The 14,731-nt window shown below is 40.9% G+C and overlaps 1 protein-coding gene across 1 annotated transcript; it reads left to right on the top strand.

Moving 5' to 3' along the window:
- The first annotated feature begins 3,719 nt into the window (after positions 1-3,719).
- On the top strand, positions 3,720-13,690 carry LOC119731796 (nucleolar RNA helicase 2-like). The gene is made up of 14 exons (XM_038205069.1): positions 3,720-4,025; positions 4,891-5,145; positions 5,804-5,876; positions 6,353-6,436; positions 6,877-7,004; positions 7,758-8,025; positions 8,601-8,782; positions 9,107-9,313; positions 9,794-9,898; positions 10,466-10,585; positions 11,288-11,361; positions 11,644-11,803; positions 12,756-12,935; positions 13,418-13,690. Exons 1-14 carry the CDS (start codon positions 3,921-3,923, stop codon positions 13,688-13,690), a joined length of 2,214 nt encoding a protein of 737 aa, XP_038060997.1. The 5' UTR covers positions 3,720-3,920.
- The last annotated feature ends 1,041 nt before the right edge of the window (positions 13,691-14,731 follow it).

Genomic DNA, 14,731 nt, shown 5'->3' on the forward strand with positions numbered 1-14,731 from the left:
CAATCACAAGCATGTCACTATAGGTGTAGCTGATCTAGAGGAGGTAGGGATTGCAACCCCCTCCCCCCCCCCCACCCGTTCAGCCGCTGACTAATGTTATAAAACCTGGAAAATTGAACCCAAAATAATAATTGGAATGATAAAGTTCCTAAATTTATACTTGAATTGCCTTAGAATGCAGGAGAAATCATCGTAGATTTCAAAAGTTTCCGGGGGAGGGGGCATGCCTCCGGATCCCCCCCTAGCAGGGCGTGTCTTCGGCACGCCTTAGACTCAGCCCCGCCCCCCTTTTATCACCCCCCCCCCACCCGCTTTTAGCTAGATCCGGCCCTGACAAGAGTTCAATCGCGCGCAAGAGTCCGTCACAAGTCTATTTCAAGGGTATCACAAGTCTATCACAAGCATGGGCGTCGCGAGGGGGGGGGGGACTTGCCCCCCCCCCCTCGAAAAGCCCCCCAAAAAGGAGGGGGAAAGGGGAAAAGGAAGAAAAAGAGGAGCGAAGTCATATAGCTGTTAATTTCATGGGTGGGGGGAGGGGGGCAAATGTCCCTGCCCACCCTCGAAAAATGATAAAATGAGAATATGCTGGAAAAGTAGGCCTACAGGTATTTTAGGGGGAAATGTGCCCTCTAGAAAATATCCTGGTGACGCCCCTGATCACAAGTCTATCTATCACAAATCAATGCACAAGTCAATGCACAAGTCAATAAGTTGATCACAAGCCAATCACAAGGCAATCTCAAGCTTATCATTAGACAATTACGCGTCGATCACAAGTCAACCGCAATGCATAATCACAGGTTAATCATCCAATCCCAAGCCCCGTGAAAACTGTTGTGCATCCCTGGTGTATGTCGATAGAATTGTGCTTTTTCTTTCAGGTTTATGTTTTTTTTGTGATGAAGGGAGAAGTTTTAGAAAACAAAACCAAGTTACTTGCCAACTGCTATATTCTTTTGGAAAGTCTTGTAAATATAGCTGCCTATATAATGCTTTAAAGATTGCATGGCTGTGCTTTTGAGTTAATAGAAATAAATAATCGGGCTAAATTGCTCCTTTTTTTAGCATTAGATAAGCAATTATTACGACCTCCAACCGCAAAAGAATGTCTATAAAATGTTCAGTAGCAAAATCTTGAAGGAGTGTGTCGCGTCCCAGTCCTTGGGTTTCTTAGTTTCAATCACTGCCTTCCGCCCACCAACGCAAACCCTTGATCACGACACTGCGATTTCCACTGAAAAAAAACCTGGAATTTTGCACTGGTAAAAGGACAAAAGAACATGGTGGAAACATATACCAAATACTAAGCTAACTTGTAAACAAAACGTGTTGTCTAAAACCTATCGGGTTGTTCCCAACTTCCTCAGGAAAATCCCCAGTAGTCCAGAGTTGAATTCATATTTTGAAATTAAAGCACTGCATCGTACGTAATGCACACTATACTGAGAAAGTAAAATCACCAAATGACAAACTTTACCGTTTTTTCTTATCTCAACTTTTTTTTCTCTTGAAATCGAGTGGGAACTTCCCCCAAACTTTTGTCTTGGTCCGTTTCCTGTCAACCACCTCTCTTTCCCGATCCGAGAGGTCTGTATTTTTCACCGGTATTCCCTGGGTCTCATGACACCCGATCCTGGAAACAATTTAGTTATGTTCCCAGAAAACTGACTTCCGATGTTGGCATGTTTTTAACCTCTTTGTGACCATATAAAAATAACAACGCCGGGATCTCCGCATGGTGCCGACCACAGGCGCGTGGCTCGCGTGAACTCTGCGGGCCACGCGGCGCGGCGGGCCCCGGGAAGTGCGACTGCACGCACCGCTTGCAAAACCATTGTTCCCGGAAAGGTGAAACAAAATCAAATCAACACGCGAATCTCTTTATGGTGATATGGTGTGGACTTTCTCGAATTTGCAATTCATATCTCTCAGTTTTGGAACTGTATGACTATGACTGATAAAACGATCGAAACTTGTTTTTTCTTTCTCTCGACAATTTTCTTCCCCTTTCGTTTTCATCAGTAATAATTATTGTGTTCCCTTGTTTTAATTATTATTATCTTAACCGGTTTGCAAATTCAGTGGAATTCACCTGCTATTGTTTCCGACGGGTTTTAGTTAACACGAATCACAATCAGCATAGTACACAGAAATGGGCATCGATCCTAACAAAGTGATATCTAACGGTGCAATAGTATCGATCTAATATACAGGGTGAGTCGAAAGTGACCGAATTAGAAGATACAAATATTTAAAAACAATAGGTGGCTCACTCCTTTCCATAAATATAACATAGGGATAAAGTTCATGTTATTGACTAGTAACTGTGAAAGTTTCACGTAATTTACCTACTCTTTTCCCAAATAACGTCTATTTTAATTTTAAAAAAACCCACAAAATTCAGCTGTCCACCACTGGGCATTTATCGTTCTAAGAGCTGATGAATACCCATTAAATTTTACAATGAAACATGGACGTTTTCCCACCTCCATGAGTGAACGAAAACTTGCAAAGGGGAACAGATAAAAATCGCCATCAATATTTCAGGGTAAAAAAGTTGACTTGTTTTTCATATTGAAAACATAAAATCTGCCGTTAAAAATAATGTTTCAAAGCAGTCTTGACTCAAATGATTAAAATCTCATTTGTATTGGAATGCCTGTGTGTAATCTGTACCTCTCACTCAGCTCAATAGCTTCTAATAGCATTCCATGGAAAGCTATAAAAACAGGGTTTTTTTTAAATCAAAACACGCATAACTTCTGATAGCATGGATCAATTTCAGTAAGTCTTTATATCAGATGAGTGGAAGAACATGCTCTTTTAAGACAAACTTCATTCGTGTATCAAATTTGATTGCTTTTTAAGAAAAACAAAATCATAATCCAGGCCATTTTCTTTTTGACTCACCCTTTACCTACATGCTCTCAAAGTACAAATATTTCAGTCTACAAAAAATATTGAAAGAGTTGGAGACTTGGAGAAATAAACATGAAATAAAAAGATTAATCTTAAAGAGGCCTAAAGGTCTGAAGTATGTGTGTATCCGGGATTGGAGCCGTCACCTTTCAACGGTTGGGTTTTATAATTCAATTTCCATCGCACTAGGATCATGTGAGAAATCCATTATAGTGCCACAGGTGGATCAACACCTGTGACGCTTTTTTGTTTCCTTCGTGGAAAAACTCGGGTGAACTTTGGCGGACACACCACGCGTGGCCGATGGATGAGATTTACACACATCATTTTCATGTACAGCAAGACGGTGTGAAATAATTAGGTTATAAGGTGGGTGGGTGGAGGATAGATGTATCTAGCCGGTAAGTTATAGAAAATATATGACCACAACTAGCTTGACGATGTTGCATTGAGGGCCTACTATGCTATTAAAGTACTGTTTTGTGAAAAACAGTGGCCAATGTTCAGTCAAAAAGTTATGTTAACGACGTTTTTTAACGTTGCGTTTCATTCTTTTTAGAAATATTCGTATACAGGGGGATGAGACGACATAATTCTTAAAGGTCAATAGTTGTTGTTTAAAGCATGCACACACCTCTACAATCGTACTTCCTCAAAGAGGGCGCTGCTAAATCAGGGCGCTCGCGCTCTTTCCCGATCTCATGGAGGGACTGGAGATTAGTCTAACAGAGCGCATGTCCAAGTTCGAACGTTGATGGCGCTGGTTTTCAATTGCGAAACATTTTTGCATGTACGTGTCTGAAGCCAGACGATTCCCTTCAGTTTGATGAAAATAATGGTCTAGTCTCCGCCGTTTAAAGACCGCGTATGCAGAACTCGTGTTCACGCGTGTCATACACGTGGTATTGCGATTTGTTGTGCAGGTGTATTTTTTTCTGAACTTTGAAGTCTGCTCCGATCTTTAATACTACACAGAGTACATCATTTTAATCGAGAAATAAATGCCGTGTGCTACTTCCAGAATGGACGAAGACATTGTTCCAGAAGCTGGACCGGATGTCGAGACGAAGAAGACCAAAAAAATCAAGAAAGTTAAGAAGCCAAAGGTATGTCGCATGTCGCCGTCACATCGATCACACACAAACACGAACATGATGACGAAGTTGAACATGTTTAACAATACCCCCAATAACATGTTAAAAATGTGATCGCATTGTGAAAATTTTCAAAGTATTTTCCAACTATACAACATTTCTAACTATGAAAATAACTATGTTTTTGAAGTTGCCTACCTGGTTTGGTTATATTTGTCACTATGTCAAATTGTCTGCATGGTCTGGCAATGACTGAGCTTGAGGCATGCAACTTTTCCTCAGATTTTTTTGTACTTCTCATGAATGCCATTACAAAATTGAAAAATACTGTATAAAGTCTCACTGTCTTGTGTGCATGAAAATGTATTGTGTGCAGATAAAAATGTTCTATCATTATCCAATAACTTTATTTAAACGCAGTGGCTATTGTTACGGCAGCCGTAACGCATTTCCCATTTTCTATCGTTACGGTAGACTGCAACCTGGCAACTTTTATAAAAAAACATGACAAGAAAATATAAAATTAGAAGGAAAAAAGTGAATTTGAACTTGATGAAATTCGGACTTTATTTCCCTTTTAAAAAAAATCCTCCAAAGCCTCAGGTTAGAAAAGGAAAAAAATTCGAGTGCAAAACTGAGATTCGAACCCGCAACCTCGCGGTGCAAAATCCTAACCTCTATCAGCTGAGCTGGCGCACTGCTCGATAAAACGTGTGGAAACAAATAATTATATACCTGCGTGCGTATCAAAAAAATATCGTAGAGGGCGCTAAACAACGAGTGCCGTAACGATAGCCACTTCGTTATTTAAATTATTAAGACAAAATTCATATTTGCATGAATTTAAATGTTCTCATTGGTTAAATTAACGTTCTAGCAAGAGAAGTCGACACCTGAGGCTGACATAGCTGAGGAGCCCTCAGCCCCTTTGGTCAATGGGCACGCCTCGCCTGTCGAGGACGAAGTGAAAGAAGAGAAAAAGAAGAAGAAAAGTAAGAAGAGGAAACAGGAGGACAGCAACGATGATGTCGGCGAGGGCCCCGTCGTCCAGAAGAAGAAATCCAAGAAGAAAGATGTCTCGGAAGAGGGCGCCGCATCAGATCCAGTCAAGAAGGTCCCTGACTTGCCTGAGGTACATAGGTCAAAGTTCAGATGTCAAATGACGGAAATATAATCAGCATGCAAATACTGTCGGATGTATAGGAAAAATCTATAAAATTTTGTCTGTTGTGAAGTTATAGGTCCATCTGAGATATGCAACGGATGCAAAACTAACTGGAAAATGCTTATAAGTTATATAAAAGTTTTGCCCTTCACCGACATATAAACACTGTATACTCAGTGTGTTACCTCCCGAATGAAAGTTGGACAAAATCACTCGGGTGGGACTCGAACCCATGACCTCCTGCTTTCTAGTGCAGATGTCGTACCACTCGACCACCGAGATTCGAACCAGCCAGCCGATCCTGCAAGCTCGGTGGACGAGTGGTAAGGCGTCTGCACTAGAAAGCAGGAGGTCGTGGGTTCTAGTCCCACCCGAGTGATTTTTTCCAACTTTCGCTCGGGAGGTAACACACTGAGTATACAGTGTTTATACGTCAGTGAAGGGCAAAACCCTGATATTAATTTACATCAACCCGATGCAAATTCAATTTCGGCAAGGTGTAAAATTTGCTTTTCATATTTATTTATGTTTTAAAATCAATACTGAAAGGCTGACAATCATACAAAGCTATCTTTCTGAGAAATTGTAAGTCATTGAACTTGTACTTGTATTTATATCTACTCAGTTGTCACCAGAAGAGAAAGAAGGCGCTTTTCAAAACTTTCGGATATCTCCAAAGACGATTCAGCTTCTGAAAGGTATGTTAGAGAGTTTGCAGAAAATTTAGTTACTATAGGAGGAAAAATGATATGGAAAAAAATGTTGCAACCTGACGCCACTTCAGCGGTTGTGTACAAAGTCTATGGAGAGTCAAGACAATTTTGTAAGTATTTCCTTACAAAATTGGAAATGTTTCTCAGTGCCAGGTTCATGTCTTATCATCTTTTTTGCAATGACTGACCTTCATTGCAGTGATATATGAAGAAAAAAGTTGCGTCAGGTTGCAACATTTTTTCCAATGATATAATGTGATGATTTGAAGGGGGGGGGGGATTTGAAACTCAAAATTATTATGTTTGTGTCTATCCTTTTTTGTGAACTGAATATGTAATCCTTAACAGACATTTCCTGCAGGTTGTAATTGTCAAGATTTCAGGAGTTCTGTTTTAATATCAACTTTAATCTGTTGTGACTGGAGGTTCTACAAGTAAATTGTCTTGGCCTTTCTTTGCAGCACGCAAGATCACGTACCTGTTTCCTATCCAGGCAAAGACATTCAACGATGTGTACGATGGACACGACGTCATAGCTCAAGCAAGTAAGTCCAGCCAACCCTAGTTTACTTATAAAGGGTTGAAAAAAACTAATGAAGTCTCCTTTGTTTGTCCAAGATTGGACTTGGCCCTAATTCTGCAGCCGAACTAGGCGAATCAAAACAAAACATACTTTAAATCAATATAATAATAATAATAATAACAAGCATTTATAGAGCGCTCTTACACCTAAAGTTTCACAGCGTAACAGTAAAGTAAGTTATATAAATAAAGACTCAATATGTACTGAACTCAGTGGTTCAACTAGACATACTCGACAAAAAGTCAATATTGAGTGTAATGCTAACAGCATGCAATGTCCGCCCCGAATCCATATGAAACACATTTTTGGGACGAAAATTTCCAAACCTTTCTGAAGCGTACCCGAACTGAACTCAAATGACAAATTGTTAAATTAATTAACCCCTATTAACCCTCCTTGCAGGAACTGGCACTGGCAAGACCCTGTCCTTCGCCCTTCCCTTGGTAGAGAAGTTGCAGGACATACCCCGTAAGAGCGGACGACCACCTACTGTCATGGCTTTGGCACCCACCAGGGAGCTGGCTAAACAGGTACGAAAATAACTAGAGGTAACTTGGATACCTCCACAATTGCAGGTTGTGGAGACGATTCGTGTTACTTCGGAAACCTTGCTTAGGTTGCACAGCTGAATGTAGAGTCGAAGTTGTGCCATCATGCGGAAGTCCGTTCAGCACAGCCCTGGTTATCGATATGTGTGCATTGAAGTAGCCTTTTTGAACATGGTGTTTTCGATATGGCGGTTGAAAACACCGAGTTTTATTTATCGGTCGTGCGTAAAATCACCAGTTGAATCTTAAGTCAGATAACAAAGGGAGCCAGCCCATTGACACAGTTCATTGGAATAGCTTGTGACTTGACTTGAGACTGCATGACTTGTGATTGATTTGTGATGACTTGTGATGACTTATGATGACTTGTGATTGATTTGTGATGATTTATGATGACTTGTGATTGATTTGTGATGACCTATGATAGCTTATGATGACTTGTGATTGATTTGTAATGACTTACGATGACTTGTGATTGATTTGTGATGTCCTATGATGGCTTGTAATTGTTTGTGATTGCTTGTGATGACTTGTGAGTGCTTGTGATGACTTGTGATGACTTGTGATGACTTGTGATGACTTGTGATGACTTGTGATGACTTGTTGTGACTTGTGATGATTTATGATGACTTATGATATCTTCTGGTGACTTATGACTTTCCTCCATTACAACTTTAAACCAAATCTATCCAAGCCATGCAAACTCACAGTTCCTCACCGTCTCCCCCTTATAAGGTCTGTGAGGAGTTTGAAGCCATTAGCCCCTCCCTCACCACCTGTTGCATCTACGGGGGCGTGGCCTACTGGCCGCAGGAGTCGGCCATCCGTAAAGGCATCGACGTCCTGGTGGGCACGCCCGGGCGTGTCCTGGACTACGTCCAGAAGAAGAAGCTCAACCTGACCCAACTCAAGCACGTGATCCTGGACGAGGTGGACCGCATGCTGGACATGGGCTTCACGGAATCAGTGGAGGAGATCCTCTCGGCCGTCTACAACATCAAAGGTGGGTTTTGACCAATCATGCGAGTGTTCGGAATCATTTGCATACTGGGCCGTCCAATAATGTGCCTGAAATACCCTCGAAGTTCCATTTTGGTTTTTGATCTCGCAGACCCTGTGGTTATGCCGTAGTTATTCTATGAGGTTAGCAAATCGCTGATCAATTTTGTTACTCTTACTCCTATTCAACTTGATGTAGAGTGTCTTGCCCAAGGACATAAGAACAGAGGTCCCCTTATTTGGTTGAAACCCAAACAAGTGTTGCTCTTCAACTATATATTACACTTTTGTACAAATGTTTGTCAGAGTCGACTTTTGCTCCGTTCAAGGCACGATTTTCACAGAACTACTTGTTACAGAAGATGTTTGCCTCTGTACAATGTGGTAGACTTGTACAGTTGTATTCAAGTCCATCACAAGTCTTTCACATGTAAAGTCTCAAGGAAAAAAAGGGATAAACAAGAACAAAAACATGCCTTTGTAACAGTTGACTTGAGAAGCTTGTGACGAGACTGAAGTTCTTATGATGGACTTGATAAAACCTCTATTAATTACTGTTTTTTCTGTCCCTGTCTAAAGGTTCAGCGGCTGGCCAATCTTCGGACGGCGAGAAGCCTCCTCCGGCCAACCCACAGACCCTGCTGTTCTCGGCCACAGTGCCTGCCTGGGTGCTCAACACGGCTAGGAAGTACATGAGACAAAACCTGCGGAAACACGACCTGGTAGGAACACATTCAGCCAAAACTGCTAAGAACGTCAAGGTAAGCAGACTTGCTAAGCTATTCTAGATTTCTTGTTAGTCTATTGGTGGCCCAATTCCATTGGAGTCTCTAAGCAGAAAATGCCAAGAATATCGAGGTGAGATTAAGCAGACTTGCTAAACAATTTAAGACTTCTCATTCATCATGACTAGACCCCAGTGGACCGGACTAGATCACTGAGTCAACCTGATGGATCTTGTAACACTGAGCATGCAATATACTTTCACAGCTGTTGCATATTTTTGAAAGGATTTTTAGCCAAAATACCAAGCAAATTGAGTATTAATAAAAATTGATTTCCATGTTTCTTTTTTTTTTCTTTAGCATCTGTCAATCCGCTGCAACTACAAAGACCGGCCCAACCTGATCAGCGACGTGATTCGCGTCTACAGCGGGCTGAACGGTCGCATCATGGTCTTCTGCGAGACCAAAGTGGAGGCCAACGAACTCTCCATGAACCCCGCCATGAAGGTGGATGCTCAGGTCCTGCATGGCGACATCCAGCAACAGCAACGGGAAATCACACTAAAGGTACGTTCAGCCTTCTAGAAAATATTACACAGTTATCGGAGATGTTTACAGGTTAATCACAAGTCATCCAACCTGAATAATTAATTGACAACTTCAACTGAACTGTGAGAAAGATGTTCCTCTGTTGTTGTGCACCTCTTTTGTGATTTGATTTGTTACTGGAGTTTGATGGACTTGTTTTGGACTCAATGAAAATTCAGTGAAAATTCAGGAGTATCTGTAATTTCCGGATCAACATGTATTGGAAAAGAAAACAAGAAGTTTCAAAGGTACAAGGCTTCGCCTAGTATCATGATTCCTTTTCCAATGTGCAATTTTGCTAAATCCTGTCTAAAGACTTGTTGAACCAGGTAAACTTAAATATTGTAAAGAAAATTTAATCAAACACGCAGGTGAACCTTGAACCATCAGACCCCTGTTCCAGTCTTCTACCATTTCGCTATCCAGCTTGTGTTATCAATGTAATCTATTTCATTTCAGGGATTCCGTGAGGGCAAGTTTCAGTGTCTAGTCACGACGGACGTAGCGGCCCGTGGTCTGGACGTCCCAGAGGTCGATCTTGTCATCCAGTGCTCCCCTCCCAGGGTAATTAAGCAATAAATGTCTCTACTCCCGATGGAAAAGTCATTTAAATTGACAATGTTTCTTCATGAGGCCAATACTGATGGCAGTAGCGCACCCGGGGGGGGGGGGGGGGGGGGGGGGGGGGGGGGGGGGGCTCGGGAGGCTTGAGCAGCCCCCCCCCCCCCCCCAAGAGGTTGTCAATTTTTTTATATTTTTATTTTTTTGTTTTAGTCCCACGATTTGGCCTTGGTGATATGAATGTGGCCTATTTTTTAGAAGTATAATAGGGATGCAAGTAGCACCACCAACGTCAAAATAAACCGCCCCCCCCCCCCCAAAAAAAAAATGTTTGAAACAAAAATTTAACTTCTTAAAAATTTGGAAAAAAAAAATTGTGATCCCCCCACCCAAAGCCAAATCCTGGGTGTGCCACTGACTGATGGTTAATATTTTAATGTTCTATTTTGTGTTGATTCCTTTGTGTGTAGTGCTTTTCGGTGCCAAGCCAATTTATTTTTCTATTAATTATTTGAGAGTGTACCTTTGTAAACATGTTGAGAGTTTGAATTTTTTTAAATTTTTTGTTAGGATGTTGATTCTTACATCCATCGTTCGGGGAGGACAGGGAGAGCTGGTCGCTCAGGGATCTGTATCTGTTTCTACAAACCGCAGGAAGAACACGACATCAAGAGAGTGGAACACCAAGCGGTAAGTCGGCCAAACTATTACAGGGCCGGGATAGGTACCAGACTGAAAATGGCGGTACCTGGTTCCTTTTTTTTCGGTTTGAACACCCAAAACCTTCTTTTTACATTCAGACACAACCGTTCTGAAAGGGAAACACTACTTTGTGATTGATCAATTGCTGGTGCTTTCACACTGAGTATTTTCGTTAAAAAAAAATTATATAGCAAAATTTATATGCATAATTTATTTCAGCAAAAGTACATTTCTGTGAAATTTTGTACAGCAAAAACTAAACATTCTGATGCAACCCTTCTGATAGAGAAAAACAACTTTTTGTTTGATCAGTTGCTTATTTTTTTTTCAGTAAGTGATAAGGCAAAAATAGTTATATAGTAGATGTCTGTGCATTATTTATTTTGTTTAGTAAAAACATAGTTCTGTGACATATTTTACAGCAAACCTTAAAATTACCTGAATTTGCGATGCGAATCGAGCATAAACTTCGTGACCCTAAATTCACTGTTGGTACTGTGAGAGATTCCTTCACAGGTACCCTGGCCATGAATGTAACAGATTTAATTGAGCATGCCTACCAGTGAACTAGCTCCCCGAATCAGCTGTGCGCAGACTCAAGAGTATTCGTTAATTAGATTTCCTTGAGTGTTGCGCTGTCTCAAGTTTGTTAATTATTGACTGAAATCGATTTTGTTTTCTGATCAACAGGGGATGAAGTTTACCATGACTGCACCGCCACAGCCCGAGGACATCATCAAAGCCAACACAGTGGAAGCCGCAAAGTAAGTCTTGAAATTCCGGAGGAATGATTCCAACGTAAATATTGTTCTGAAGTATTTTTATGCAGGCTCATAAGTTGAGATTGTTTGGGCCGTGTCACAGAAGGCAATTTACAGGCTAAACGAAAGTGACAGGCAAATTTGAATTCCGTGTTCTCAGGAATTTTGAGAAATGTTGGGGAAAAATGTGCTTTGTTTTTCTTGGGGATTCCTTTACGTTGCAAAGACTCATAATATAATTCCAATGATAATCAAATCTTTTCTCTTTCGACTTTCTCCGTGAAGGTCACTTGAGGCAGTCCCAGCCGGCATAGTGGATTACTTCCGGCAAGCGGCTAGAGATCTCCTGGTAGAGAAGTCACCGGAGGACGCCTTAGCCACAGCCCTAGCGTACATGTCGGGAGCCACCGAGATGAAGACACGATCCTTGATAACGGCTCAACAGGTGAGTGAGATGTTCAACAATTTTTTTTACAGATTTAAAAAGAGAACAATCTCGGCATTGCTGCTGTGAAAACCGCATGCTGGTACCATCTTTAGTTCAAAAATTATGGAAGTCGGAACACCAAGAGATGTGATAAAGTGATGTGATGGATGGCCCTATTTTGGCCTGTATCTCCAAATGAAAGTTCCGGACAAACGACTCATTTAGCTTGATCGCATCACATTTGTTTCCAAGCTATCTGCCATGCATGACTTGAAAATGGGTCGTTTCCTAAAATGAGACATGCTCCCACGAAACTCAGACAAAGTTGGAGAATTTGTTTTCGCACTGAGGGCATGTGCACTTGTTTTGGGGCAGAACTGACCATTTTGAGGTTTTGAGATTTTCTGAATCGTAAACGATAAATTGAAAACCAAAAAAATATGAATATAATCCATCAAGTACAACTGTGGTTTTTTGGTAGATTTAATAAAAAAAGTGTATAGAATATTATACAAAAAGCAATTCAATACACGTTTATCTCATAATCGGGTTGTCATTTTTTTTATCACTTAATCCTTCTCCCAGGAGTGATAGGGTCACGGTACCTATGAAGATCATATATCATTTTGAAGTTGAAAACCTCAGGAATTTGAAAATGCCAAAATCTAAAAAAAAATATTAAAAACTTGTAAACTTTGTCCGGGCATTGCGGTAGCAGGTTATGAAGGATGTTTATTACTATGAGAAGTTGGGAACACCATAAGAAAGGTGCGACTTCCCCTGTCGGCAAACGACCGGTTTGACTTCATACTTGGTCTACTCTTTTAAGACAAAACAAAAAACAAGTGTGGATTGAACCAGGGTCTACTGTCTGAAAGTTTGTGTTACTTCAAATCAGTCAATCTTGTGGAATTGGGTTTTTTTTGTGGGATTATTTTTAAAAAGTGCATTGATACATTTTTATTTGCAGGGCCAGATAACCTACCTCCTGAAGACCAACTACGCGATGTACTCGTCCCAGGACGCCTTCCAAGCGTTGGGCTTTCAGCTCTCCTATGACGTTAAGTCCTCCATTAGAGAGGTGCGCATCTGTAAGGACAGGCAATCCGCAGCGCTGGACGTACCGCAAGAAGTGGAGACTCAGTTAATGGTACGGGTTTGGAAAAATTTGTAGTTGTCATAATTTTTATGATTTTATAGGCTATTTTGAAATTTGAAGAAGAAAAAATGTTGAAGAAAAAAATCGGCCCATGTGTAATTATATGCAGCCAGACAATAATTTGATTCTCGTATGGTAGACTAGTTCCTGCCCCCTATCAGGATCGATTACGTAGGAGCCAGGAACCAGTGTACTCACAGATCAAATTTGTTTGTTTCAGGCAGTTGCAGACACCCAAAAAGAGGGAAAAAAGGGAATATTTTTGTTAAAAAGCAGATGAGGTAGAGATTTGTTAGGTGAAAAAACAATTATTTTTTAGAAGATCATGGACAAGCGCATCTTTAAGATTTATTTTATAGTTGAAATATCTTTAGCAAAATCATTGCCAATATGAACTTTGCAAGTCTCCCATAAACACATTGCCTTTTATTCCCTTTATCTCATATCATCTTTTCTGTTTCCACCCTCTGCAGGAACAATGGCAAGATTCACCGGACTGCACCTTGAGCCGTGCGACTGAGCTCCCGGACATTGTGACGCCAGCGGGGGGACGCGGAGGCGGCGGCGGTGGTGGAGGTCGGTTTGGAGGTGGGGGCGGGGGAAGGCGCTGGGGTGGGGGAGGGGGAGGCAGGGATAGGAGGGGAGGGGGTGGGGGAGGTGGCAGGAGAGGTGGGGGTGGGGGAGGCGGCCGATGGGGTGGTGGTGGTGGTGGTAGAAGGGGAGGGGGTGGGGGACGCAGGAGATAGGTTCTTCTAAAAAAAGGGATTAACCTTATTTTGGGTTTGATTGAGTGATCCTGGATCCTGTCAGTTTTACTCTCTTTACAAACTTTTAGACAAGTCGATTTGAAATTGACAAAATATCGGTGAAAAGGAAGATGAGAACATGTACAGTTGCAGAGTAGAAAGGAATAAAAACGTCTTGGGATTTTAATCCTTGGACAATCCCAAGAAAAATTGGGGTTGGAAACTTGGCCAAAATTGTAGCACAAACGGGATCAAAATCGTGAGCAAGAAAAGTTAAGTAACTCACACGATCTAGACCAAACAGTATTAAGGGATCCTACACATAAACAGGAAGATATTTCTGGGTAATTTTCTGCATTTGAATTTTAAGTTATGGGAAGTAAATATTTATTTACTTTTGAAGATTGTATTTTAAAGGTTTAGTGTTAGTTTTTTTTTCTTCTGTATATTGCTTTTTTGTTTAATGTACATTTGCTTTAGGGTCTTTACGTAACTGCATTATTAGCGTTAGATGTTTAGGTAATGGTTTATTATGCTGACAAGCTGGCTTATATGCGCATATGCGTGTACATCTGTAACTCGAGAGCTTTAAAACGCCAGTTTGATAAAAGGAATACTGTTAAAGTTTTAAGTTCAAAATCCTGCTGTCTTTCAGCGAGTGCCATTATCATAAAAATCACATTCTTTTAAAAATTTTTAAAACACATAGCAAACTTCAACCTGATATGGCACTACCTGCGGAAGTACATGTATAAGTTTGCAACCTGCTTTGAGCAATACTAATATTGAACTCGGGGTTTTGAAGTCAATACTCCCAGGTTATTTGTACAAAGGACATCACTGCTAATATAACAGGAAGTACGTGTACGTCGATAAGGCACACCCAAGGTCTTTGAGCATTTGGTATATTATTCTTCTTTTCAAGATCAAAATCTGCTGTATTCGCCGTGCAGATAATTTCCGAAAGGAAGTGCTCTATCTATAAAATTTACACATCCTGTCTTTTTTTAGAGTATAATTTGTAAATATTCTATTGTAATG

This window comes from Patiria miniata, unplaced genomic scaffold, assembly GCF_015706575.1.
Source record: "Patiria miniata isolate m_02_andy unplaced genomic scaffold, ASM1570657v1 HiC_scaffold_24, whole genome shotgun sequence".
NCBI lineage: Eukaryota > Metazoa > Echinodermata > Asteroidea > Valvatida > Asterinidae > Patiria > Patiria miniata.

Coding starts and splice junctions, on each gene's coding strand:
- LOC119731796 (XM_038205069.1), top strand. CDS start 3,921: ATGCCGTGTGCTACTTCCAGAATGGACGAAGACATTGTTCCAGAAGCT. Junction 6,437..6,876: donor CGACGTCATAGCTCAAGCAA/GTAAGTCCAGCC, acceptor CCCTCCTTGCAG/GAACTGGCACTGGCAAGACC. Junction 9,899..10,465: donor TCCAGTGCTCCCCTCCCAGG/GTAATTAAGCAA, acceptor ATTTTTTGTTAG/GATGTTGATTCTTACATCCA.